Source organism: Pan troglodytes, chromosome 6 (assembly GCF_028858775.2).
Source record: "Pan troglodytes isolate AG18354 chromosome 6, NHGRI_mPanTro3-v2.0_pri, whole genome shotgun sequence".
Lineage (NCBI taxonomy): Eukaryota > Metazoa > Chordata > Mammalia > Primates > Hominidae > Pan > Pan troglodytes.
This window is the reverse complement of record NC_072404.2, coordinates 29331353-29357429: the sequence shown is the minus strand read 5'-3', so window position 1 is coordinate 29357429 and position 26077 is coordinate 29331353. Positions and strand designations below refer to the sequence as shown.

Below are 26077 nucleotides of genomic sequence, written 5' to 3'. Positions count from 1 at the left end.
CGAGCAGATCGCTTGAGTCCACAAATTCGAGACCAGCCTGGGCAGCATGTCAAAACCCCATCTCTGCAAAACACACAAAAATTAGCCGGGTGGGCCGGGTGCGGTGGTTCACCCTTGCAATCTCAGCACTTTGAGAGGCCCAGGCGGGCAAATCACCTGAGGTCAGGAGTTTGAGACCAGCCTGTCCAACATGGTGAAACCCCCGTCTCTGCTAAAAATACAAAAATTAGCCGGGCGTGGTGGTGCATGCCTGTAATCCCAGCTACTGGGGAGGCTGAGGCAGGAGAATTGCTTGACCCTGCGAGGTGGAGGTTGCAATGAACCTAGATAGCGCCACTGCACTTCAGCCTGGGCAACAGAGTGAGACTCCGTCCCAAAAAAGAAAAAAATTAGCCGGGCGTGGTGGCGCGCGCGGGAGCCTGAGGTGGGAGGATCGTCTGAGCCCGGGAGTTTGAGGCTGTGGTGAGCAGTGATCGCTTCACTGCACTTCAGCTTGGGTGACAGAGCGAGACCCTGACTCAAAAAATAAACAAACATAAAAAAACGCTTCCAATGTTTTGTTCCCTTACATCAGAATCCACTTGGACAATATTTAAAGGGGCTAAGGTCATATAAGGCTCATCTGGCGACTGAAAAGTCTTCAAAGAGGTTGACGCGTCCGAGGTGAGTCTGAAGTTTGGAGGACAGCACGGGACCGCGATTCCAAGGCGCCCAGGCTGAGAGCGCAGGCTGCCCGCCAACCTCCACCCTCGCGCCAGGCCCAGCCGACACAAAGCCTCGCGGGAGGTGGAGCCTCGTGACGTCACAGAGACGCCCGCCCCCTTTACGTCGTGCTCTGAGGAGGCCCGGAGATTTCTGGCGGCGCCGGCGCCATTTTGCTGGAGCCTGCGACCGAGTGGGAGTGGAGTGGAGCGGCTGTGGTTGCCGACTCTTTCCTCTTCCCCACGGTCCAGTCAGCGGGTTAATTAGGCCATTGGCCCTCGAGCCGAGACTTGTCTCTTATTTAGTTCTGGGGAGCGCCTCGTCGACATGAGTGATGTAGAGGAGAACAACTTCGAGGGCAGAGTGAGTACAAAGCCGCGGGAGCCGTCTAGGCGGCGGCCCAATGCTCGGGGTTTCACGGGAACAAGCGCGGTCGGGCGGGGTTGCGGGTAGTCCCGCGAGGAGCAACCTCTGGAGCCATCGCGATTGATTCCTCCCATCCCAAGATGGCTTCTGGGTTCCACTCCTTCCCCAAACACCACGGATAACACCCCTCCCCCTTTTTTGGAGGCTGACTGATACCTGGACTTCTGGGTCCTCTTCCCTCCCCGCCCCCGCATTGCTTCCTCCCTTCTCCCCACCCCTGAGGCTTCCTTACGTCTGCTCCGAGGTGTGGGTCCCCGTCGCGGTTGGGCGGGAGGAGGCGGCAGGGAGCTCCCCTCCGTCCGGATAGTGGTAGGTGCTTCCTGCGGTGGCATTTCTGGCGACCCCGAGCATCGTAGAGGGTCTCGGGATCGAAAGTGCGCGGGGCTGCTTTCCGGGCGGGGAGAAGCTGGCGTGGGACTAGCTGGGGCCTGTGTCTCCTTGGCTCTCTATTTCAGTGAGCGGCCGCGTCTCTGTTGGAACCGGCGGCGTTGCGTCTAAAAAGGCGAAAGCCTTGAGGTTGAAGGTGGGACGAGCCTAATGAAGTGGTTAGTCAACGACCGCACCGACCCTTAAGCGTTCTTAAGACGAGAGCTGTGAGGGGAAACTACGCAAGGAGCCCTTTTCCCTTAATGTCCCTTCGACTTTCCTTTCACTTCGAAATGAATGTGGAAATGCTATCACGCCTTATTTTTCTAATTCCTCGATGTTGGGTTTTTTCTCTTCTTTATATCTCAACTTTTAATGCTCTTCTTCCTATGACCTTTCATCTAAAAACTGACCACTCCTTTACAGGTTTTTACGGTAAAAAAAAAAAAAAAAAAATCTGTCTTTCTTTAATCTTACATAACTGAACGAATTCATTGGCTCAGTATTTTTAAGATAACTAGTCAGTATATACTGTTCTGTAACTTAAAAGATGACCTGAAAATTAACAGGCCCTCTCCCATTTCTCTTCTCACTCTATCCCCCACCGAAGAGGGCTCAGAAAAAAGTTTTTATTAATATATTTGGGGTCGGAGAAATACAAACATCACAAAGAATACGATATCCCCAGCTTAAATGTACTGGAACGTTTGTCAGTGAGTTTCATTTCCAAAGTTTACCCTACGTAGGGAATTGTAGAAGTGAGTTAGTAGAAGTGAGTTCGTGTGAAAGCCTGGAAAGAAAACAAAAGCCCCATGCAACACGTTCCGGGCTGTTGTGTAGATGTTTGTTCTAGTCACTAGGGGAAGCACATAAAAACACCTGAGGTGTGTGTGCTGAAGGGCGAATTTTGTCCTTTTGGGGAGTTCGTGATATAAACATCTAGAACCAAAAAGTCAAATCAGAAGGTCAGTTTAGGCTTTAGTTCTCTTTGAGGAAAGATTTAAAGCAATAGACTATAATAGTTACCCGGTAGACTAAAAAATTTGCCTTTAATTCTTTTGATTGGAATTTTTTTTTTACAAAGTTTGGAGCATGGAAACAAATGAAAATTGAACCTGCTTATTTTTTAGGATGGTGTATTGATTGCCCCAACAGAACTTTCTAAAATCATGCGATAAACATATATCATAGTAGTTGTAAAATGCTTCTTGTTTTGAAAATGTTGAGTAATTATCGATAGAAATTTTGCTGTCCATTCATACATTCCTTCAATTAACTTTCATTGTTAAAAAATTGGGGGATTGATGTTTGGTTTGGTTTGGTTTGTGGGGAGTGAAGAGGACTACTGAAGGGACCTTGTTTGCTTGCTTTTTTTCTTTTTTTAATTTATCATCAAGTCTAGGAAAGGAGTAAGTTGCCGACAATTGTCACTTTTCCCTCCTAAGAAAGTAACATGTTAAGATTCCCACCTACCAGCCTGGGTGACAGAGTGAGACTCCCGTCTCAAAAAAAAAAAAAAAGATTCCCACCCACTTTTAAGCTAAAATATATGTAGGCATTAAAGATTTATTTAATAGAAATAAAGGGCCCTCTTACGGCCCTTTGTGGTCATAGGAAATTTTTTTTCACAAGTGGTACCCAAGTGTATTTTAGTGTAAATCAACTAGTGCTTGTAGGCTCACCTGTTGTATCTTTTTATGTTCTGTCTTCTAGTTTTTATAGGATGAGATAATTGTCTTTATTTGTAATTAGTTAAAGAATTAGAACAATGCGAGAAGCTTGTCTGGAGATGTCCTTTTTAAAATCGTTTCTGGCCGGGCGCAGTGGCTCACGCCTGTAATCCAACAATTTTTGGGAGGCTGAGGCGGGTGGATTACTTGAGGTTAGGAGTTCGAGACTAGCCTGCCCAACGTGGTGAAACCCTGTCTCTACTAAAAATACAAAATTAGCCGGGCGTGGTGGCGTGCGCCTGTGATCACAGCTACTTAGGAGGCTGAGGCAGGAGAATTACTTGAACCTGGGAGGCGGAATTGCGCCACGACACTCCAGTCTGGGCAACAGAATGAGACTCTTGTCTCAAAAATAAGTAAATACGTAGGTCCATAAAAGCAATTTTAAGTGGAGATGTCCTTTGGAGCTGGGAGTGAAGGTAGCACTTAAGCGGTGGCTTTGCATGTCTTGATAAAAGTAATGAGTTGTTTGCCTCAATACAGCTTCAACTAAAATTCGGATTTTGAGCTCAAAAAATGTTAATGCCCTTCATAGAAATTAAGGGGAATGGAAATCTTTTCTTAACATTTTACACCTCTACCCCTAAAATTTTAAGAACTGTACTTTATAAAAATGTGCAATTTTCATACAGCATCCCAGTGTTGATAATGGAGGTTAATGATTCTTTATTGTTAGGGACCTGTCTTGTAATTCCAGAGTTACTTATGTTTTCTACAGTTGAAGAGGAAAAATACCGCTTCTTATTGCCTCCTTTTCAGGATTTGTTCTGGCTTCTTGAGTAGCTGGAGTATTTTTGAGACTCCTACAGGCCCTGCGGGGTGGCACATGCCTGTAATCCTAGCTACTTAGGAGGCTGAGGTGGGAGAATTGCTTAAACCCGGGAGGCAGAGGTTGCAGTGAGCCGAGATCGCATCACTGCACTCCAGCCTGGGCGACAGAGCAAGACTCTGTCTCGAAAAAAAAAAAAGGCAAACAAATTTATCTGTGCCAATTTGGAATTAAAAGATTTGTGTGTATAGATTTTTTGTTAAAAAATAGAAGAAATAGGGGGAGGGTCCTTTTCTGAAATCTGAGAATGATAGGGATGATGACTATCAAAACCCAGGCCTGTGACTGGCTTGTTTAAAAACAAAACAAGGCTGGCCCGATGGCTCACGCCTGTAATCCCAGCGCTTTGGGAGGCTGAGGCGGGCGGATCACAAGGTCAAGAGATGGAGACCATCCTGGCCAATATGGTGAAATACAGTCTCTACTGAAAATACAAAAATTAGCTGGGCGTGGTGGCGCGCGTCTGTAGTCCCAGCTACTCGGGAGGTTGAGGCAGAGAATCACTTGAACCCGAGAGGCGGAGCTTGCAGTGAGCCGAGGTCGGCCACTGCACTCCAGCCTGGCAATAGAGCGAGACTCATCTCAAAAACAAAACAAAACAAAACACAGAACTTTTAAATTGGGCTTAAAATTTTTTGTGTATGAAGTTTTAAGATAAATGTGAGAGATGTCATAGCATTTTCCTTATTCAGCGTCTTTAGCAATTTAATTCCATATATCATCAAATTGACCTTACATAAGGGTAAAGCTTTCTTTCTTATAGTAGGGATAGTGTTAACCTAAGAGAGTCTTGGGTTTAATCTATTTTCCTAAATTTAAGTACTATCATTTATCTGATTTTAATGCTTTCAGTTGTTCTCCTCTCCCCTTCCATTTAAGCAAAGAATTTGTAAACTTAAAAAAAATTAAAATCTCAAATTTTTATATTTGAGGTTCTTTCACTGAAGGATGCTGATCTGCTCAATATAAGTAGAGGGCAAGATTTTGAAAAGGAGCAGTGCAAGTAATTATACCCACAGCGCATAACTAATTTTACAGATCTGTCATAGAGGCTTATACTTTGTACCACTCATTAAATGGAATATAGAACCTTGAGATCTGAAAGAATGTCCAGGGATTTAAATATTTAGGGATGTGTGGTTTGGAAAATACTTTGTCTGTGGGCTTAATTTTGTAAATCAACCAAACTCTTTAACCTACGATGTAGCATGTGTATTATAACAAGTGTGAAATATCATCTATAATCAACATAGTAGTTTCCTACAACTTGACTGGCAGAAAACTTTCTTTGATAGTATCAGTGGGTGCTCACCCATTAGATAACTAAAAGATGTGTATTCACATGCTAATGAATTAAAACTGATTGCTGTTTGTTCATATGTCCTCACAAATTTAGCAAGACAGGCATGGAGGTTAAAAAAATAGTGACAACTAGATGAGGGAAAGATTGTATATACTGAAGAAAAGTTGAGAGGAGAATACTAAAGGGAAATATGGTTTCCCTTCCCTCCTTTTAAGTTACTTATATATATAGTTATATATAATCCTTACTGTCCCATGACTTTCACCAAAGATGGAGTGACTAGGCCTGACTGATATGTAGAAGAAAAGTTGTGATCTTTCCTTGAAACCAGGACCCTATCATCTGACTCACCAAGATTCATAAATACTGTATAACTCCAGAAGATTAGAACATAATGTTAAATCACATTAGTCCTTACAAACTTGTTTTTTCTACCTTTGAAATTGCCACTTATACATTAGTTTTTTGAACATTACAATTGATCCGGATATATAAGCTAGGAGACTTTTGAACCACGTTTAAAATTTGTACAAAAGATTATAAATTTTACAGGTAATTTCACAATTATGGCATGAGTTTAAATTTGATTATATGTGGGTGTCAGTTACTAAATCATGTATTTATGATAAGACTTCTAAATTTTAGAGAATAAGGAAACATACAGTATTAGAATATGTTTGAGTCTGCAGATAAAGACCACATTGACTTCAGAATGCAGCATATAGGCATGCTGCATTTAAAAGAAGGGAAATTATTATTTCAATTTAATATGAGCAGTCGCTATCTTCTTTTTAAGGGATTTGTTCTAATAGCAGTTATGGTTTAAGAAGATAATGGAAGTGTTGCTTTAACTTCATAGGGGTCTGTAAGAGTATTCTCCCATACTCAAGAGGAAGGAAGCAAAACTGTTCTTTCTATAGGCTGAGGTTGAGTAAATACAGGTTTTTTACAACTCCTAAAGAAGTTCTTTAGTAAGTAGTAAAATGAATATTGTAAGGTATTTGAATAATTTCGGTACATTTCCCTTCTTTTTGGGTACTTGTGATTTTCCTCAATGCACTAGTGTGTATCTATGGAAATAGAGCACCAGTGTCATAAAGTAGCAGGAAAATACATTTTTAGTAAGTCTGTTTTACAAGCTTATACTCATAGACTTGGACTTGAGTAAATTTGGCCCTATTAAATGGCATAGAATTTGCCTGGCCTTAATGTTAGAGTAAGTTACAGTATAGCATTTAATAGTTTATTTTAATGGATAGCACATATATATATTGTGTTGGAATTTCTTTTTATAGTATGACACAGGCTATATTAAAAGACTGCAGTTATTGCTTGCTGTAGGAATTGTTCATGTTCCGCAACATTGTGTACATGTATATAATAACCCTTTTCCTGATTAAAAGAATAGTACATGGTTATTGTGGTTATTCACAGTGTGTAAAATACAACTCTATTTTAACACAGAAAGACAATTCTTAACCAGCTTGTATTGGTTACACTATAACACTTTCTTAGTGTTTTAGTTAGTTCCCTCCTTTTAATTTTTGGCCATTTCCTTCAACCAACAGCAGGGTCATCTTGATAATAAAGAATAGTTTAAACAAGCAGGCCGGGTGCAGTGGCTCATGCCTGTAATCCCAGCACTTTGCGAGGCTGAGGCGGGTGGATCACTTGAGGTCAGGAGTTCGAGGTCAGCCTGGCCAACGTGGTGAAACCCCGTCTCTACTAAAATAAAATACAAAAGTTAGCCAGGTGCGACGGCGGGTGCCTGTAATCCCAGCTACCCAGGAGGCTGAGGCAGAATTGCTTGAACCCAGGAGTTGGAGGTTGCAATGAGAAGATTGTGCCACTGCACTCCAGCCTGGGTGACAGAAAAACCAAACAAGCAAATAAACATCAAAACAAAAACCTGTTAAAGCAGGTTGTGCTGTGAGAAGAACTTTTCTGCCTGGCTTCTGCTTTATAGCCTATAAGATAGACTGGAGGCCTATTTAAGACTTTTGTTAAAATTCATGATACGAGTTGAGTTATTAACCTGCCCATTTAAACCGGGCAGTGTATTTTTAATGGTTATTGGATATAGGAGCCAGATTACTGAGGAAATGGTAGGATTCCTTGACTGGACAGCTTTAAGAACAAGTAGTCTAGTGAAACAGGGCAGATACCACCCATTCCCAGCAATCTTTTTTGTTTGCAATTTCAATTCATTTTCCAAATTATGGATAGTTTTATGAATTTCTTTGAGAAAAAGTTGAAATTATTTCATAATGAAGACGAGTCAGAGAGAAAAGGATTAGCCTAGCATTTGTCCTCTTTATATAAAGAACTTCTTATAGCCTGATTCCTAATGCAGAGTTCAGTGAAAGTGACATTTATTTGGTAACAGCTTTTGAGAAATGTTACTTTATTTCTAAATAATTATATACTTGGCAGTTTATTCTTCCAGTTAAGTTTACTAATAGTTACTGATTTGTTAATATAAGTTTGTAAGTTGTTTTTGAAAGTTAAAATGAAGCTGGGTGTGGTGGCTCACACCTGTAATCCCAGCGCTTTGGGAGGCCAAGGTGGGCAGATCGAGGAGTCAGGAGATGGAGACCAGCCTGGCCAACATAGGGAAACCCTATCTCTACTAAAAACACAAAAATTAGCTGGGTGTGATGGCGTGCACCTGTAAGCTGAGCTACTCAGGAGGCTAAGGCAGGAGAATCGCTTGAATCCAGGAGGCGGAGGTTGCAGTGAGCTGAGATCAGATGCCACTGTACTCCAGCCTGAGCTACAGAGCAAGACTCCATCTCAAAAAAAAAATAGTTAAAATCATAGTGACAACTTTGTAGCTAGGAGTTAGAGACATCTTAGAGGACTGTTTTTAACTTAGATGTTTTCATGAAGAAATTTGTGCAGACTGAGATTTCCTCTGAGATAGAAAGAAGGGCAGACAACAAAGGAGGTTAGGTATTTGTGACACCTTTGATAATAAAAAGCAAAGCTTCTTTTAAAATAAATCTGATGTTGGCCGGGCTCAGTGGCTCACACCTGTAATCCCAGCACTTTGGGAGGTTGAGGCGGGCAGATCACTAGAGGTCAGGAGTTTGAGACCAGCCTGGCCAACATGGGAAAACCCCATCTCTATTAAAAATACAAAAATTAGCCGGGCAAGGTGGTGCATGCCTGTAATCCCAGCTACTCAGGAGGCTGAGGCAGGAGAATCACTTGAACCCAGGAGGTGGAGGTTGCAGTGAGCCTAGATCGCACCATTACACTCCAGCCTGGGTGACAGAATGAGACTCCTCCTTCTTAAAATAAATATAACATCTCTTAAAAAGACATTCTATCATACCATAATGCTTTGTTGCTACTCCAAAACTGGGATTTAAAATTGGAATTTTAAGATGTTACTGAATTATCTTGTTTACTTTAATAAAAGGTTTTTATTTCCATCCTAGTAAAATTAAAGAATTGTAGTGTTTTACAGAGCAAAGCCTCCTGTGTATGTATGAGAAGGACTGTAGCAGCGTTCGTAGATAATAATCCAGCTATTGCTATTCAACAGTAGCATAAATGAATGTTATGTCACAGGGTCTGTTTTGTGGAAAGGAAAGCCAAAAGAGAAGAGGGGAAGATACTCTTATGAGTTTGGTTAATGAACCAGTCTGTGAAACTTAAATTACAAACAAATTAGCCATGCCTTTTTTTATAAGATACTGAATATGCTGCTTTCATAGTTTCAGTGAATGAAAAAGCCCAGATTGCTATGCCTGCTCCAGACATCTGTTGAGTGGTTTAGAGTATCTGAGATGCAGTGAAAGACTTGTAGGTAGCTAAATGGGAAAGGTTGGTATTGAGCCGAAAGGTAGCTGTGTATTTCAGTTTTGTTTTTATCTGAAAGAAAATGACCAGGTGGCATTAGTACAGTTCTTGATAAATAAGTCTTGACATTAAACTTGAAGCAAAGGAAAAGTTTTCAGAAAGCTGTTTGAGTTGTGTGATAGTCTTAAGGCATAAATAAATTGGTGTGAAATTACTTCTGTGAAATTGAGATAATTATTTACACTGATAATCAAGGCTTAACTGGACACAGAAACCAAGCTGTCCATCCTGTTTTGATCATAAGTGCCTCATATCTGTGCAGTTAAAAAAAACAAGCTTATGATCAGTAAGTTATTTTATTTGGAATGCTTTGATTTACACCCAATTTTTTCAGAAACCCATCACTTTTTGGATATAGAATATAGTCACTGAAGGGAGTACCAGTATACATAAATGCATAAATTATGTAAAAACTGAACATAATTCTAAAGAGATGGAATCAAAGATAAAGACTATGATATAAATTATGTACCTTCTTGCACATTGTGGTATGTCGTGGATAATAGAGCATTTTAAAGTGATCTGGTTGCAAAAATGTGTATATCAGGAATTAATAAGCTAATGGGGAAATTTTAAGAATTTCATGCTTATTAGTTTTTTCAGTATGTTTGTCTTCAGAACATATTTTAAGTCAGAATGAGCAAAGATAGTAGTCAAAGTTGGGAGAAGGTGTAATTTTACTGATTTTTTCTTTTTGACTTATTTGAACCTTGACATGTGCTATGGGTGAGTTTAGATAGGTGTGTACAAATATTTCAGCCTGGGATGCCTTGCTCTAACTATATCTTGATTTCTTAGCATGACTTAGTGAAAGCTTATTTTTAAGAATCTTCAGATTATAAAGTAGTGAAAATTTAACACTTAGGTGGGGGGAAATTATAGTTGTTAGATTTATATTTGAATTATATTAAAATTGCTCACATTTTAGGAACTAGAATGAAACATGGGAGGAGGGTGAAGAGTATGGTTAAAAAAGCATTTAGAGAAATTTAGTAAATTCTCTTTGTTAGAAACTAGAGTTTTGAACAATTTTAAAGACTATAAAATTGTTTTTTTTTTTTTTTTTTTTAAATAAACTAGTTACTTGCACTTTACCTGCTGGCTTTTCCATTTGGTAGATAACATTCTGAACTCCAGCAGAGTTTTATAATCCCCACGTGCTTAAATATACTAAATGTTCTTTTTCCATTAAGGTTAATGTTCGTGAAGAAATTGAAGAGTTTTTTCCAAGAATGTGGAAGATAAATCAAGATAAAAGAAGGCTAATGAAAAGTATTAAAGATCAGAAAATTAAAATTGAATGGGGGAAAAAATTGAACAGAAGATTGGTCAGATAGAAGCACTTGAATATTTTTTTAAGGCTATTTTGAATTGTTTGAATTGGGGAAGAATACACGAAGTATGAAAAATGAAAAACTCAATGAAGAATGAAGAGAAGTAGAAAGCAAGAGTGAAGTAGAATTAAAAGAATCTGGAAGAATGAATGGGTCCTAGGTTAAGTAAATGTATGGTTTATGTTCCAGTGTCTGTATGATCAAGTTGTAGATGAATTTGCATGATTACTTAGTTAATAGAGAATTGGTGATCTGGTTCAAGTAGGGAATTATTGAGGACAGTTAGCAGTATTAACAGTGGGTTATTATTGAGCTGAAATTTTTTCTGGAGGGTGTTGCCTAACCATTTGTTTTTCAGGAGCAATCAATATAAATAATTACGGTACTTTAAATGTTAGGTGTTAGGCATCTACATGACCAGTGCCATTTGTAATACTGTCTTCTTTGTTAGGAGTCTCGCTCTCAGTCAAAATCTCCAACGGGAACTCCTGCTCGTGTAAAATCGGAGAGCAGGTCAGGATCTCGTAGTCCATCAAGGGTTTCCAAACACTCTGAATCCCATTCTCGATCAAGATCAAAATCCAGGTAAGTGTGTTTAAGATAATACTTAAAATATTCTTCTGGGGTTTTTGAGGACAAAGCAGTTGTTGGCTGCATTTTGTGTAGAAATTTCACGAAAGACTCAAAATTACAGTTTTTCTCAGATTGCTCTTCGTAAATGAATACTATATCCCAAACAAAGACTTGGAAGTATGGCTTGAGCCCAGGAGTTCCAGGCTGCATTGATTGCACCACTGCACCACAGCCTGGGTGCCAGGGAGACCCTATCTCTGGAAAAATAAGAAATCAATACTAAAATCATCTCCCAGCCCAATTAATATATTGGATAGTTGCAACCAGTACAAATTATGTGTATATAGCCATCAATTTAAATGTGTTTGGCATTTGATAATTAGTGTCTGGTTTCTATGCCAACAATATTTGCACAACAAAAAGGCGGTTTTCTGCATTGGAGTCTCACATGTAATTTAATGCAGAGAAAGTTGATGTGTGTATGCTATGCTGGTTGGTCAGAACGATTGAGAAGCATTTTTAGGATTTACATTCCAGCTACATTTTTATCTGAAGATTCTGACTCTGTCCAGGGTAGAGCTCTGGTGAGATGTAATTGGGCGGAAAAGTCCTTAGCTGATTTGGAGTCCCACCACCATGGACAACAGAAACGCAATAGTGAACCAATGCAAAGTTCACTGTCAAATGCCCCAGGTGTACTGAGGTGGGATAAAAAGTTTTAAGACAGGCTGGGTGCAGTGGCTCACACCTGTAATACCAACACTTTGGGAAGCCGAGGTGGGTAGATAACTTGAGGTCAGGAGTTTCAGACCAGCCTGGGCAACATGGCGAAACCCTGCCTCTGCTACAAATACAAAAATTAGCTGGGCGGGGTGGCGGGCACCTGTAGTCCCAGCTACCTGGGAGGCTTAGGCAGGAGAATCGCTTGAACCCAGGAGGCAGGGGTTGCAGTGAACCAAGAGATGGCGCCAGTGCACTCCACCCTGGGTGACAGAGAGACTCTTTCTTTTTTAAAAAAAAAAAAAGTTTTAAAACAGCCTGACCAGTTAGCTTACGTCCTTGTCATTTCTTGGGTGGAGGGATAGATTTTATGTCTTTGAATAGTCTACTTGCAAAGGGGCATGAGACAGAAAAATCAGTTAAAAGGCTGTCCTTTTCTTGGGGTTAGCAACCATGCTGCTTTCTGTTACAGCGAGGGTCTAGCCTGGTGCTTGATTACTTACTACTCAGTTATTAAATTTATTATGTGCAGAATAGCACTGGCTAGAATTTGAGCTTAGAAATAGAAAGGAGCATGTTTTTGCCTTAGGGCCTTTGCTTTTGCCACCTTCAACCTAGAACGTTTTTCTCCTGTCTCATTTCATTTGTCACCTGAGAACATTGTTATTCACATATCCATTATTCCCTTACTCTTAATTTTTTTATGTTGTCACTGTCTGATTTTAAAAAATAGAGACTCTTGAAGAGTTTTTTGTTTGTTTTTGTTTTTGTTTTGAGATGGAGTCTCGCTCTGTTGCCCAGCCTGCAGTGCAGTGGCACGATCTTGGCTCACTGCAACCTCCACCTCCCGGGTTCAAGCAATTCTCCTGCCTCAGCCTCCCGAGTAGCTGGGATCACAGGCGCCTGGCTAATTTTTTGTATTTTTAGTAGAGACGAGGTTTCACCATGTTGGCCAGGCTGGTCTTGTACTCCTGCCTCAGGTGATCCGCCCACCTTGGCCTCCCAAAGTGTTGGGATTACAGGCGTGAGCCACTGCGCCCAACTGGAAGAATTTTATTGTCTCACTTTCATTGCTGTTTAAAAGTAATAATTGATGTTTTAAATTAAGGATTTTCTTACTTTTTTTTCCTTCATTTTAAAAATTGGAACTGTAAATTGGTGCTAGCTAAAATGGGAAATATCAACTCTTCTAGCGTTATTGTTCACCTATTGTGTTTCATAAGGTCTTTCCTCATTAGTTTTATTCCTGTATTCCATATCCTCACTTTGTAAAATCGTGCAAAAAAATTTTGCTTGATTACTTAGTTAACAGAAAATGGGTGATCTGGTTCAAGTAGGGAATTACTGAGGACAGTTAGCAGTATCAACAATGGGTTATTATTGAGCTGAAAAAAAGTAGAGACTGTTGAAGAGTTTGTTTGTTTGTTTGTTTGTTTGTTTTTTGAGATGGAGTCTTGCTCTGTTGCCGAGGCTGGAGTGCAGTGGTGTGATCTTGGCTCACTGCAACCTCCACCTCCTGGGTTCATTGAGTACCGTATAGAAGGTATTTTATATGACTGTCATCACTGCTGGTCTGTGTCAGTTTACTTAAGGGTGGGTCATTAGCCTTTTTTTTGAAGACGGAGTCTCACTCTGTCACCAGGCTGGAGTACAGTGGCCTGATCTCGGCTCACTGCAATGTCTGCCTCTCTGGTTCAAGTGATTCTCTTGCCTCAGCCTCCCAAGTAGCTGGGATTACAGGCACACGCCACCAACACCCAGCTAATTTTTTGTATTTTTAATAGAGATGGGGTTTTATCATGTTAGCCACAATGGTCTCTATCTCCTGACCTGGTGATCTGCCTGCCTCGGCCTCCCAAAGGGCTGGGATTACAGGCGTGAGCCACCGTGCCCGGCCTGTCGGATTAGTCTTACAGGCAAAGAAAGGACTGCAAGCAACTGGGAATTAGAGCAACTGGGAACTAGAAAAGCAGCAGTAGACAAGTGAAATGTTATAGAAAGCATCAATAAGTAAAGGCTTAGGCTGAGTGTGGTGGCTCATGCGTATAACCCCAGCACTTTGGGAGCACAAGGAGGGGTGGATCACTTGAGGTCAGGAGTTCTAGACCATCCTGGCCAACATGTTGAGACCCCGTCTCTACTAAAAATACAAAAAATTTGCCAGGTGTGGTGGCACAGGCCCGTAGTTCCCAGGAACTCGGGAGGCTGAGGCAGGAGAATCGCTTGAACCCAGGAAGTGGAGGTTGCAGTGAGCCAAGATCAGGCCACTGCACACTCCAGTCTGGGCGACAGAGTGAGATTCTGTCTCAAGAAGGGGGAAAAAAAAAACAAGAAATGAAGACTCAGAAATGTTACCAGTTTTGGGCTGGGCATGGTGGCTCATGCCTGTAATCCCAGTGCTTTGGGAGGCCGAGGTGGGTGGATCACAAGGTCAGGAGTTCGAGACCAACCTGGCCAACATGGTGGAAACCCCGTCTCTACTAAAAACGCAAAAATTAGCTGGGCATGCTGGCAAGTGCCTGTAATCCCAGCTACTTAGGAGGCTGAGGCAGGAGAATCACTTGAACCCAGAAGGCGGAGGTTGCAGTGAGCTGAGATTATGCCATTGCACTCCATCCTGGGTGAAGAAGTGAGACTCTGTCTCCAAAAAAAGAAATGTTACCAGTTTTGATGGGCATTTAGGTGGTTGTTGAATTAGTTTAGCAGATACTAGATTGCAGCAGGCTAAAGAAGAATTGGAAATGGAAATGATACTTAGCAGAGAGGGGAATGTAGAACTTTATGGGCCAGGCACACTGGCTTAATTGGGGAGGTCGAGGTGGGCAAATTGCTTGAACAGGACTTCAAGACCAGCCTGGGCAACATGGCGAAACCCTGTCACTACAGAAAATATAAAAATTAGCCAGGCATGGTGGTGCATGCCTGTAGTCCTAGCTGTCTAGGAAGCTGAGGTGGAAGAATTTCTTGAGCCTGGGAGAGAGAGGTTGCAGTGAGCTGAGATCATACCACTGCACTCCAGCCTGGGCGACAAAGAACTATATGGAGAAAGTAGCAGAAAATCAAAAAGGATTTTGTTTGTTTGTTTGTTTTTTGAGACAGAGTTTTGCGCTTGTTCCCAGGCTGGAGTGCAGTGGCACGATCTCAGCTCACTGCAGCCTCCACCTCCCGGGTTCAAGTGATTCTCGTGCCTCAGCCTCCCAAGTAGCTGGGATGACAGGCGTGCGCCACCACGCCCAGCTAATTTTTGTATTTTTAGTAGAGACAGGGTTTTACCATGTTGGCGAGGATGGTCTCGATCTCTTGACCTCGTAATCTGCCTGCCTCGGCCTCCCAAAGTACTGGGATTACAGGCACGAGCCACTGCGCCCAGCCTGATTTTTTTGTTTTGTTTTGTTTTTGATTCTGTTTTTTTTTTTTAAATAGAAGTGTGGAGTCTTGCTATGTTGCCTGGGCTAGACTTGTCCTCCTGGGCCCAAGTGATTTTTCTTTCTTTCTCTTTTTTTTTTTTTTGAGACGTAGTCTCGCTCTGTCGCCCAGGCTGGAGTACAGTGGCACAATCTCAGCCCACTGCAAGCTCCGCCTCCTGGGTTCGCGCCATTTCCTGCCTCAGCCTCCCAAGTAGCTGGGACTACAGGTGCCCGCCACCATGCCCAGCTAATTTTTTGTATTTTTAGTAGAGGGGTTTCACCATGTTAGCCAGGATGGTCTCGATCTCCTGACCTCGTGATCCGCCCGCCTCGGCCTCACAAGTTGCTGGGATTACAGGCATGAGCCACCGTTCCCGGCCCTAAGTGATTTTTCTTGCTTCATCTTTCCATGTAGCTGGGAACATAAGCACACATCACTGCACTTAGCTAAGAATCAAAGGATTTATTTATTTATTTATTTGAGACAGAGTCTCGTTCTGTTACCATGCTGGAATGCGGTGGCGCAATCTCGGCTTGCAACCTCCGCCTCCTGGGTTCAAGCGATTCTCCTGCCTCAGCCTCCCAAGTAGCTGGAATTACAGGTGCCTGCCACCACACCTGGCTAATTTTTGTATTTTTAGTAGAGACGAGGTTTCAACATGTTGGCCAGGATGGTCTTGATCTCGCGATCTCGCAATCTCGCCTCGGCCTCCCAAAGTGCTGGGATTACAGGCATGAGCCACCGCACCCGGCCACGATTTTATTTTATAGCAATAGTGGGTTTTTGTTTTTTGTTTTTTTGTTTGTTTGTTTTTTAAAAGAAGATGGGGCCTTAACATTTTTGTAAGGTTAGGTGAAAAGGGTGAATGTAGAGGGGCTTGACTGAGAACAGAGTGGAAGATGTAGTGACTTAAGTGAACCAAAGGAAGAATACCCTTTCCTCAGAAGCAAGGAGGAAGGACCTGAGAATAGTTAGGGATATATGTATACCTTCTTGGAAGAGGGAAGGACTTTAGCCATTTTGTTTCAGTATTTTTACCTAAATGTATTTCTCTCAAAGGTCGAGGTCAAGGAGACATTCTCATAGACGTTACACTCGATCCAGATCCCACTCTCACTCTCATAGGAGACGATCTCGAAGTAGATCATATACACCAGAATACCGGCGGCGAAGGAGCCGAAGCCATTCTCCAATGTCTAACCGGAGAAGACATACTGGCAGCAGGGTACGTGGTTTATAAAAGTTAATGAAGACTTATTTTCTCTTTTATGTGTTTAGTCATGGCATATCTTGCTTTTAGGGGAGCTTGGCCATTGTTTAGAAGTGATACTCTGGAAACATCCTTAATAAGCTGCTTTAGCTTTCAAAGTAAAGGAAATGCCACCATCTTTCATAAGCTTACCATGTTTTATGACAAAGAATGCAAAGGAAGTATATTTTCTTTTTTTTAGACAAAGTCTTACTCTGTCTCCCAGGCTGGAGTGCAGGGGTGCAATTTCGACTCACTGCAGCCTTAGCCTCCTGAATAGCTGGGGTTGCAGGTGTGCACCACCACACCCAGCTAATTTTTGTGTTTGTAGAAATGGGGTTTCACCATGTTGACCCATCTGGTCTCAAACTCCTGACCTCAGGTGATCCACCTGCCTTGGCCTCCCAAAGTGCTGGGGTTACAGGCGTGAGCTACCGTGCCTGGCCGGGAGTATATTTTTCTTTTCATGACATTTGAGTAAAAAGGACATGAAGGCTGGGCGTGGTGGCTCACACCTGTAATCCCAGCACTTTGGGAGGCCAAAGGGTGTGGATCACCTAAGGTCAGGAGTTCGAGACCAGCCTGGCCAACATGGTGAAACCCCATCTCTGCTAAAAATACAAAAATTAGCCAGGCGTGGTGGCTTACGCCTGTAATCCCAACTACTTGAGAGGCTGAGGCTGGAGAATCCCTTGAACCCGGGAGGCGGAGGTTGCAGTGAGCCGAGATTGTGCCACTGCATTCCAGACTGGCCTGGGAGACAGAGTGAGACTCTGTCTCAAAAAAAGAAAAGGAGATGAAATTTGGGAAGAAATATGTTCCGGCCGGGCGTGGTGGCTCACACCTGTAATCCCAGCACTTTGGGAGGCCGAGGTGGGCGGATCACGAGGTCAGGAGATCGAGACCACGGTGAAACCCTGTCTCTACTAAAAATACAAAAAATTAGCTGGGCACGGTTGCAGACGCCTGTAGTCCCAGCTACTCCGGAGGCTGAGGCAGGAGAATGGTGTGAACCCGGGAGGCAGAGCTTGCAGTGAGCCGAGATCGCGCCACTGCACTCCAGCCTGGGCGACAGAGCGAGACTCCGTCTCAAAAAAAAAAAGAAAAGAAATATGTTCCACGAATTCAAGTGAAAAGCATAAACTGAGTTGGGAATACTGGGTTATATTCAAAGTTTTTTGATGGGGTAAGGGGGTCAAAGAAATATTAAAAACTTTGTAGTAATCATAGCTGACACTTTTATTCAGTACACTTAAAGCTTTTAACATTTCTGTGAGGCAAGTTATATATTAAAAAAATCGAGTCTTGGATGTATGACATTGAAGGAGTTTTAGTTTTGGTTTTGGTTTAGTTTTTGCTAACTAGCAGTCTAGGTTTCAACCAGGCAGCCGGGCTCTAAAGTTCTTAGAGCATGTTTGCATGCTGTACTATGCTTCTCCCACAGGATACTAACTTAAACTGTGGTGGAGCATGTCATTATTTAATGTTTTGAAATCTGTAAATTTATTTCTAAAATCTGGATTGTGGGAACACTGAAAGAATATCCTTGCTAAAGAATGAAAATGGGCCAGGCATATTGGCTCACGCTTGTAATCCCAACTACTTGGGAGGCTGAGATGGGAGGATTCCCTGAGCCCAAGGAGGCCAAGGCTGCAGTGAGCCATGATCAGGCCACTAAACTCCAGCTTGGGCAAGAGAGTGAGGCCCTGTCTCAGAAAAAAAAAAGAAAGAAAATGGAGGAGAGGAGGTCTAAATCAACAATTACAGATGAAGTCAGATTAAGTACAAATCTGTAAGGGATGTAAAGCATTTGAATTAACTAGAAAGATGGTATTAAACTGAGGATACTTTTTTTTTTATAAGCGAGACGGAGTTTCACTCTTATAAAAAGTAAAGGTTCTTCTTCAAAGAGATTTTCCTCCCCATCTAATTAGAAATAGATAATAATTTCTCTTAGAAGCAAAATTTATTCAAAGAGCTGTGCTAACATTCTTAAATATCTGCTAGGCCGGGTGGGGTGGATCACCTGAGGTTGGGAGTTTGAGACCAGGCTGACCAACATGGAGAAACTCCATCTCTACTTAAAAATACAAAATTAGCTGGGGGTGGTGGTGCATGCCTGTAATCCCGTCTACTTGGGAGGCTGAGGCAGGAGAATGGCTTGACCTCGGGAGGTGGAGGTTGCGGTGAGCCAAGATCGCACCATTGCCCTCCAGCCTGGGCAACAAGAGTGAAACTCCGTCTCAAAAAAAAAAAAAAAAATCTACTAGCCGTAGTAAAAAAATCAATGTACTTTATGTTCTTAGCTCCCACAATTTAGCCTAAGTATTTGCCCTAACATGCTTATACTGGTCCAAACAAGCATTAGGTCATAGCCTGTTCCTCTTCCTTATTTAAAGGTGTTTTTACCTTTCTCAACATTCCACAAATTACTTCCTCCTTCCTTTGTTCTCCTCTGCCTTTGCCTCTTTTAAAAAGTTCGAAGTTACTAGCCAATCAAGACAAATCAGAATGTGAAGTCCCATTCCAGCCAATAAAAAACAGACACAACAGTAAGGTAGACACGTCAGATTATAAATGACCCTGTCTCCTTTGTTCAGTGTACTCTTGTGACAAAACTGCTGACAAGCGTACCCTTTCTACAGAAAATAAAAATGGCCTTACTAAAAAAATGTATGTTCAAGTGCTATTTCTTTACAACACCGAGAAACAAACATTTCTAACACTATTGTCGCCTAGGCTGGAGTGCAATGGCTCGATCTTGGCTCACTGCAACCTCCACCTTCTGGATTCAAGCGATTCTCCTGCCTCAGCCTCTGGAGTAGCTGGGATTACAGGCGCCTGCCACCATGCCCAGCTAATTTTTGTATTTTTAGTAGAGATGGGGTTTCACCATGTTGGCCAGGCTGGTCTCGAACTCCTAACCTCAGGTGATCCACCCACCTCAGCCTCCCAAAATGCTGGGATTACAAGATTTTCAGGATACATTATGAACATTGCTGGGCTGGAGAGTAAGAACATTTTAATTCAGGCTATAGACAGAAAGCATATCCCAAAGAAGGCCTTGGGTGTACTGTGAATTGTAAAATATGGCTCATCTGCTCTAGTTCTCTTAAAATCTTATCTCCAAATTACTAGAAACAATATATTTATTGTGTATTAGATGAGGTGTTCTAAACAAAGTATTTCTGTGTTTCTTTGATTTTGATTTTAATTTGGAGTTTTAAATAATATTTCCATTCAATAGGCAAATCCAGATCCCAACACTTGCCTTGGAGTGTTTGGCCTCAGTCTGTACACAACAGAGAGGGATCTTCGTGAAGTATTTTCTCGATATGGACCACTGAGTGGTGTCAATGTGGTTTATGATCAGCGAACTGGGCGATCTCGAGGATTTGCTTTTGTGTATTTTGAAAGAATAGATGACTCAAAGGAGGTAAATTTGTCTTTTATATGCCTGATTATAGTACTGAATTAGTGTGAAAAGTTGATTAACAGACTTATTTCTGTAAACATTGCATCCTTTTTTCTTCCTTTTTTTCTTTTTTTTTTTTTTAAAGATAGGATCTTGCGTCCAGGCGCGGTGGCTCATGTCTGTAATCCCAGCACTTTGGGAGGCCGAGGCAGGTGGATCACGAGGTCAGGAGATCGAGACTATCCTGGCTAACACGGTGAAACCCCGTCTCTACTAAAAATACAAACAATTAGCCAGGCGTGGTGGCCGGCGCTTGTAGTGCCAGCTACTCGGGAGTCTGAGGCAGGAGAATGGCGCGAACCCAGGAGGCGGAGCTTACAGTGAGCCGAGATTGCGCCACTGCACTCCAGCCTGGGCGACACAGTGAGACTCCGTCTCAAAAAAAAAAAAGATAGGATCTTGCTGATTTTGCTCTGTTGCCCAGGCTGGAGTGCAGCCTCGACCTCCTGGGCTCAAGCAGTCCTCCTACCTCAGCCTCCTGAGTAGCAGACACTACAGGTGTGGGCCACCATGCCCAGATAATTTTTTGTTGTAGAGATGAGGTCTCACTATGTTGCCCAGGCTGATCTCGAACTCCTGGCCTCAAGTGATCCTCCCAGAATGCTGGGTTTACAGGCATGAGCCATCATACATGGCCTGTTGTGTCCTTTCTAATTTTGACCTGATTCAAACTCTGCCTCTCAGTGTTAACAATTGGAGTGACTACAGTTTCACTTTTTTTGGTTATGCTCTCTGCTATAGGCATATCCTAATTGAAATCTGGCTGTGTAAAGTGAGCTATATGTGTTTAAATTAATGGAAAAAGTATATGTGTAAGTGTTCTCTTTTGAATAAGCCATAATGATGCTCCAAACAGATGATTACATTAACTTTTAAAAAATAATTCTGATGTGTGGGTTTGATATGTTTAATTTTGTGTCTATAATGAGGAAGGAACTTGTTTTTCTATTCTCTAAATGTTCATTTATCAGTGTGTTCAATAATTGAAAAATAGTACATGGAAAGAATTGATAATTTTTTAGTGCTATTCTTAACTTGCCTAACACAATGAACTAATCAATGTCAATGACTTGAAATAGTGCTATTCTAACATGTTCGGTATTATAAAGGAAGTGGTAGGCTTGCTTTAAGTTTTTGCAGGGAGTCTTGCTGTGTTGCTTAGGCTGGTCTTGGAACAACTCCTGGCCTCAACTGTTCCTCCTGCCTTGGCTTCCCAAGGTGCTAGAATTACTGATGTGAGCCACCATACCTGGCCTAGGCTCGCTTACTCTTTACTAAAAGTTGATAGTAATTGATTTAGAAAATTGCATTGTAAAGAATTTGAAGCTCAATACTTTTAGTTTTGTTAGATCTTCTGTCTTTTAAATTAAAATATATATATTTGTATATATCTGGAAGTTTTATTAGACCTTAATAATCAGGGTATTTTTCTTTTCTTTTCTTTTCTTTTCTTTTTTTTTTTTTTTTTTTTTTTTTTTTTTTTTTTTTTTTTTTTTTGAGATGGAGTCTCGCTCTGTCGCCCAGGCTGGAGTGCAGTGGCGCGATCTCGGCTCACTGCAAGCTCCACCTCCCGGGTTCATGCCATTCTCCTGCCTCAGCCTCCCGAGTAGCTGGGACTACAGACGCCCGCCACCACGTCCAGCTAATTTTTTGTATTTTTAGTAGAGGCAGGGTTTCACTGTGTTAGCCAGGATGATCTCAATCTTCTGACCTCGTGATCCACCCGCCTCAGCCTCCCAAGGTGTTGGAATTACAGGTGTGAGCCACCGCGCCTGGCCAAATAAGGCTATCTTTTAAAAACAGTAAGTTCTTGGCATCTGGTGGGTAGAAGCCAGGAACACTGCTAAATAACCATACAGTACACAAGCTGGCACCCCATAACATAGAATCAGCCTCAAAATGTCAGTAGTGCTAAGGTTGAGAAACCCCGGATAACTCTAACAAACTAGTACTTTAGTTTTTAAGTCATTTATGTCACAGGCAGTTTAATGCCTTAATTTGTCAGTATTATGACTTTTTTTTTTACTGTTATGTATTTGTGATTTATATATTCCTTTTCTCAATTAAGAGATACATGTTATCAATTTAGAAATACTAGGATATCTGAGCTGAAGTAAAAGTTGCAAAATGCAAGCCAGAACAGTGTAATTTTTTTATTATTAATATTTTTTAATGTGAAACGTGTTTATCTCTTGATTCCACCTCTCCCCTTCCACTTCTGGATAAAACTAAAATGGCAGGCTGGGCACAGTGGCTCGCACCTTGTAATCCCAGCACTTCGGGAGGCTGAGGCGGGCGGATCACCTGAGGTCAGGAGTTCAAGACCAGCCTGGCCAACATGGTGAAACCCCATCTCTGCTAAAATACAAAAATTAGCTGGGCATTGTGGCAAGCGCCTGTAACCCCAAGCTACTCGGGAGGCTGAGGCAGGAGAATTGCTTGAACCTAGGAGGCGGAGGTTGCAGTGAGCTAAGTTTGTGCCACTTCACTCCAGCCTGGGCAACAGAGTGAGACTCCACTTCATCTCAAAAAGAAAAAAAAAAAGCTTAACTGGCAGCTTTAAAGACAGGAGCAGTTACTTAGTGGCAGAATTAGAAGTTCCTTTTAGTTCACTAGGTGACAATATGTTACTTAAGGAGCGGGGTGACTAGGCTTGTCAGCTAAATCACAGTTTCTCTTTTCAGTTGCCCAGGCTGAATTCTCAGCTAACACAGGCATGTTTTATGGTTTCTTCTGTATGGCTGAGACTGTCTCCAGTCTTTAGGGACAGGCAATCTGAAGTGATTTGATTTTTTTTTTTTCTTTTTTTTTTTTTTTGTTGTTTGTTTGTTTGTTTCTTTGTTTGTTTGGGGATGAGGTCTTGCTCTTTGCCCTGTCGCCTAGGCTGGAGTGTGGTGGCATGATCTCAGCTCACTGCAACTTCCGCCTCCCAGGCTCAAGTGATCCTCCCACCTTAGCCTCCTGAGTAGCTGGGACAACAGGTGCACACCACCATGCCCGGCTAATTTTTGTATTTTTTGGTAGAGACGGGGTTTTGCCCCATTGCCCAGGCTAGCCTCAAACTCCGGACCTCAAGTGATTTGGCCTCCCCAAAGTGCCAGGATTACAGGCATGAGCCACTTCACTTGGCTAAAGTGATTTTTTTTTTTTTTTTTTTTTTTTTTGATACGGAGTCTTGCTCTGTTGCCAGGCTGGAGGGCAGTGGCACAATCTCGGCTCACTGCAACCTCTGCCTCCCGGGTTCAAGCAATTCTGCCTCTGCCTCCCGAGTAGCTAGGACTATAGGTGCATGCCACCACACCCAGCTAATTTTTGTATTTTTAGTAGAGATGGGGTTTCACCATGTTGGCCAGGATGGTCTTGATCTCTTGATACCTCATGATCCCCCCATCTTGGCCTCCCAAAGTGCTGGGAGTACAGGTGTGAGCCATCGTGCCCAGCCTAAAGTGATTTTTAAAATCTTTTTAAAATTTGTATTCCTTTTTGACTAACTTCTCCGATTCTGAAAATTTCACTGAAGTGTCAAAGTTATTAGTGTGCATATGGTGAAGATAATAATATAAGCTCCTCAACCTGTTTTAGTAAGAAGTACTTAGAGATTTTGTGTGTGTTTTTTTGGGGGGTGCTTAGGATGGGGTGGAGGGAGATCAACTTAGAGAATTTTGATTTTTGGAACTTCAAATGGAAGATGTGTTAAATTTGTTGCAGCTTTGCTTTTGCAGACATTTATGTGATGTAAAGTTCTTTTTAAAAATTGGACCGGGTGTGGTGGCTCATGCCTCTAATCCCAGCACTTTGGCAAGAGGATTTACTTGAGCCCAGGAGTTTGAGACCAGCCTGGGGAAACATAGGGAGACTTGGTCTCTACAAATATATATATGTGTGTGAGAGAATAGGAAAAAAAAATTGTCCCAGAAACAAATAATACTCTCAGAGTTCTTTTCAAAGAGAGCAAAGAGACAACTCTTATCTTCAAGAATTAGGCTGTGCAAGGCGGCTCATGCTATTTGGGAGGCTGAGGTGGGAAGGCCACTTGAGGCCACGAGTTAAGAGACCAGCCTGGGCAACATATCGAGATCTTGTCTCTACAAAAATAAATGCATGCAGGCCAGGTGTGATGGCTTACGCCTGTAATCCCAGCACTTTGGGAGGCCAAGGCAGGCGGATCACAAGGTCAAGAGATCGAGACCATCCTGGCCAACATGGTGAAACCCCATCTCTACTAAAAATACAAAAAATTAGCTGGGCATGGTGGCGCATGCTTGTAGTCCCAGCTACTTGGGAGGCTGAGGCGGGAGAATCACTTGAACCTGGGAGGCAGAGGCTGCAGTGAACCGAGGTCACGCCATTGCACTCCAGCCTGTGCAACAAGAGCGAAACTTGGTCTCATAAATAAATAATAAAATGCAATCCATTGAATGGAATACTGTTTAGACCCCTTCTCTACCAAGAATTTTTGTTTTAATTAGCCGAGCATGGTGGTACAAACCTGTGGTCCTAGCTACTTAGGAGACTAAGGCTGGAGGATTGCATAAGCCAAGAAGTTTGAGGCCACAGTGAACTATGATCCACTGCCAGCCTGGGCAACGGAGTGAGACCTCCTTTTTTTTTTTTTTTTTTTTTTTTTTTAATGACCTTTAGTTTATGGGGCACTCTTACGGAGAAATATTTGTGGATACATAAAAATTGTGTAGTTTTTATTAGTTTATTATACTTTTATTAGTTCAGTCTCAGTAAAAGGTTGAAAGGCATTACCATAAATTTGTTCTTGTCTGTTTATATCATTTCTTCTTGGCTGCTCACTGAGTCTTAATCAGTGTACTAGACTGCAAACTAAAAAATAAGATTGGGGGCAGGTTATAAAAAGAACATGTATAAAGCTTAGCAAACCCTTTTTAATGTTCTGAAGTCAGTCTTTGTAAGTGAAATCGCTGGAGACTAGAAAGTATGAAATGGCAGTCTACCTGGGCAACCTACAAAAAATTTAGCTTGAAAAGACTTCAGTCTCCGCTCCCCTGTTGATCTCATGTAGTGGGGAATGGGAATTGAACCAGAACTGGAAAATTATTTAGGAAAGTTTGTTAACTACTCTTTGTTGATCTCATGGAGTGGGGAATGGGAATTGAACCAGAACTGGAGAATTATTTGGGAAAGTTTATTAACTACTCTTTCTGCTGAGTAAATTTAAATGTGTTCTGGACATTGTTGAGGTCTAGAATTGTCTATACAATGCCCTGTACAAGCTACATTGCTGTCATTTTCAAAATCAGGAGTTTATTTGGATTACATATACTTTGTGCTTAATTTTAAGTAATGATTACTTCAAGACTGGTGAATTATACGTGACTTTTTGTGCCTGTTCTTTATAGGCTATGGAAAGGGCAAATGGAATGGAGCTGGATGGTAGAAGAATTCGGGTGGATTATTCTATAACCAAGAGAGCGCACACACCAACACCAGGCATCTACATGGGCAGACCAACTCAGTAAGAGTTCAAGTTTCCTAAGCTAAACTATGAAATCCAGCAGAAATATGTGCAAAATTTTGATTACTCAGAAACTTTTTTCCTATAATTAGAATTGATTCTGGCAAGGGGGTTGGGTTTGAGACATGGTCTCACTCTGTGGCCCAGGCTGGGCTGCTGTGGCGCCATTTCAGCTCACTGCAACCTCTGCTTCCTGGGTCAAGCAGTCCTCCCACCTCATCCTCCCAATTAGCTGGGACTACAGGCACCTGCCACCACACCCAGCTAATTTTTGTGTTTTTTGTAGAGATGGGGTTTTGCCATGTGGGATTTCGCCTTGTTGCCCAGGCTGGTCTTGAAATTCTGGGGTGAACTGATCTGCCCACCTTGGCCTCCCAAAGCGTAGGATTGCAGGTGTGAGCCACCATGGCAGGATAGAGTTGAAAGTTAAATACCTTCTTTTTTTTGTTTGTTTTGTGTTTTAGAGATAAGATTTCATTATGTTGTACAGGGCGGTCTTGAACTCGTGGGCTCAAGCAATCCACCTGCCTCAGCCAGTCTTTTTTTTTTTATTTTTTATTTTTAGTAGAGATGGGGTTTCACCGTGTTAGCCAGGATGGTCTCAATCTCC

General features: G+C 42.1%; 1 protein-coding gene across 7 annotated transcripts in view; it reads left to right on the top strand.

Moving 5' to 3' along the window:
- The first annotated feature begins 459 nt into the window (after positions 1 to 459).
- The window catches only part of TRA2A (transformer 2 alpha homolog), a 29448-nt gene continuing 3830 nt past the window's right edge, over positions 460 to 26077 (top strand). Inside the window, exons 1-7 of one of the 7 annotated variants that reach the window (XM_063814128.1) lie at positions 799 to 1065; positions 1584 to 1673; positions 10417 to 10728; positions 11009 to 11142; positions 16318 to 16483; positions 19755 to 19943; positions 25352 to 25467. In XM_063814128.1, coding sequence (XP_063670198.1) covers positions 16451 to 16483; positions 19755 to 19943; positions 25352 to 25467 — 338 coding nt within the window. In that variant the 5' untranslated portion in view covers positions 799 to 1065; positions 1584 to 1673; positions 10417 to 10728; positions 11009 to 11142; positions 16318 to 16450. Of the gene's footprint in view, positions 1066 to 1583; positions 1674 to 10416; positions 11143 to 16317; positions 16484 to 19754; positions 19944 to 25351; positions 25468 to 26077 lie in introns of all 7 variants that reach the window. The other 6 variants (XM_063814129.1, XM_009452770.4, XM_016957167.4 and 3 more) reach the window with 6 other exon arrangements.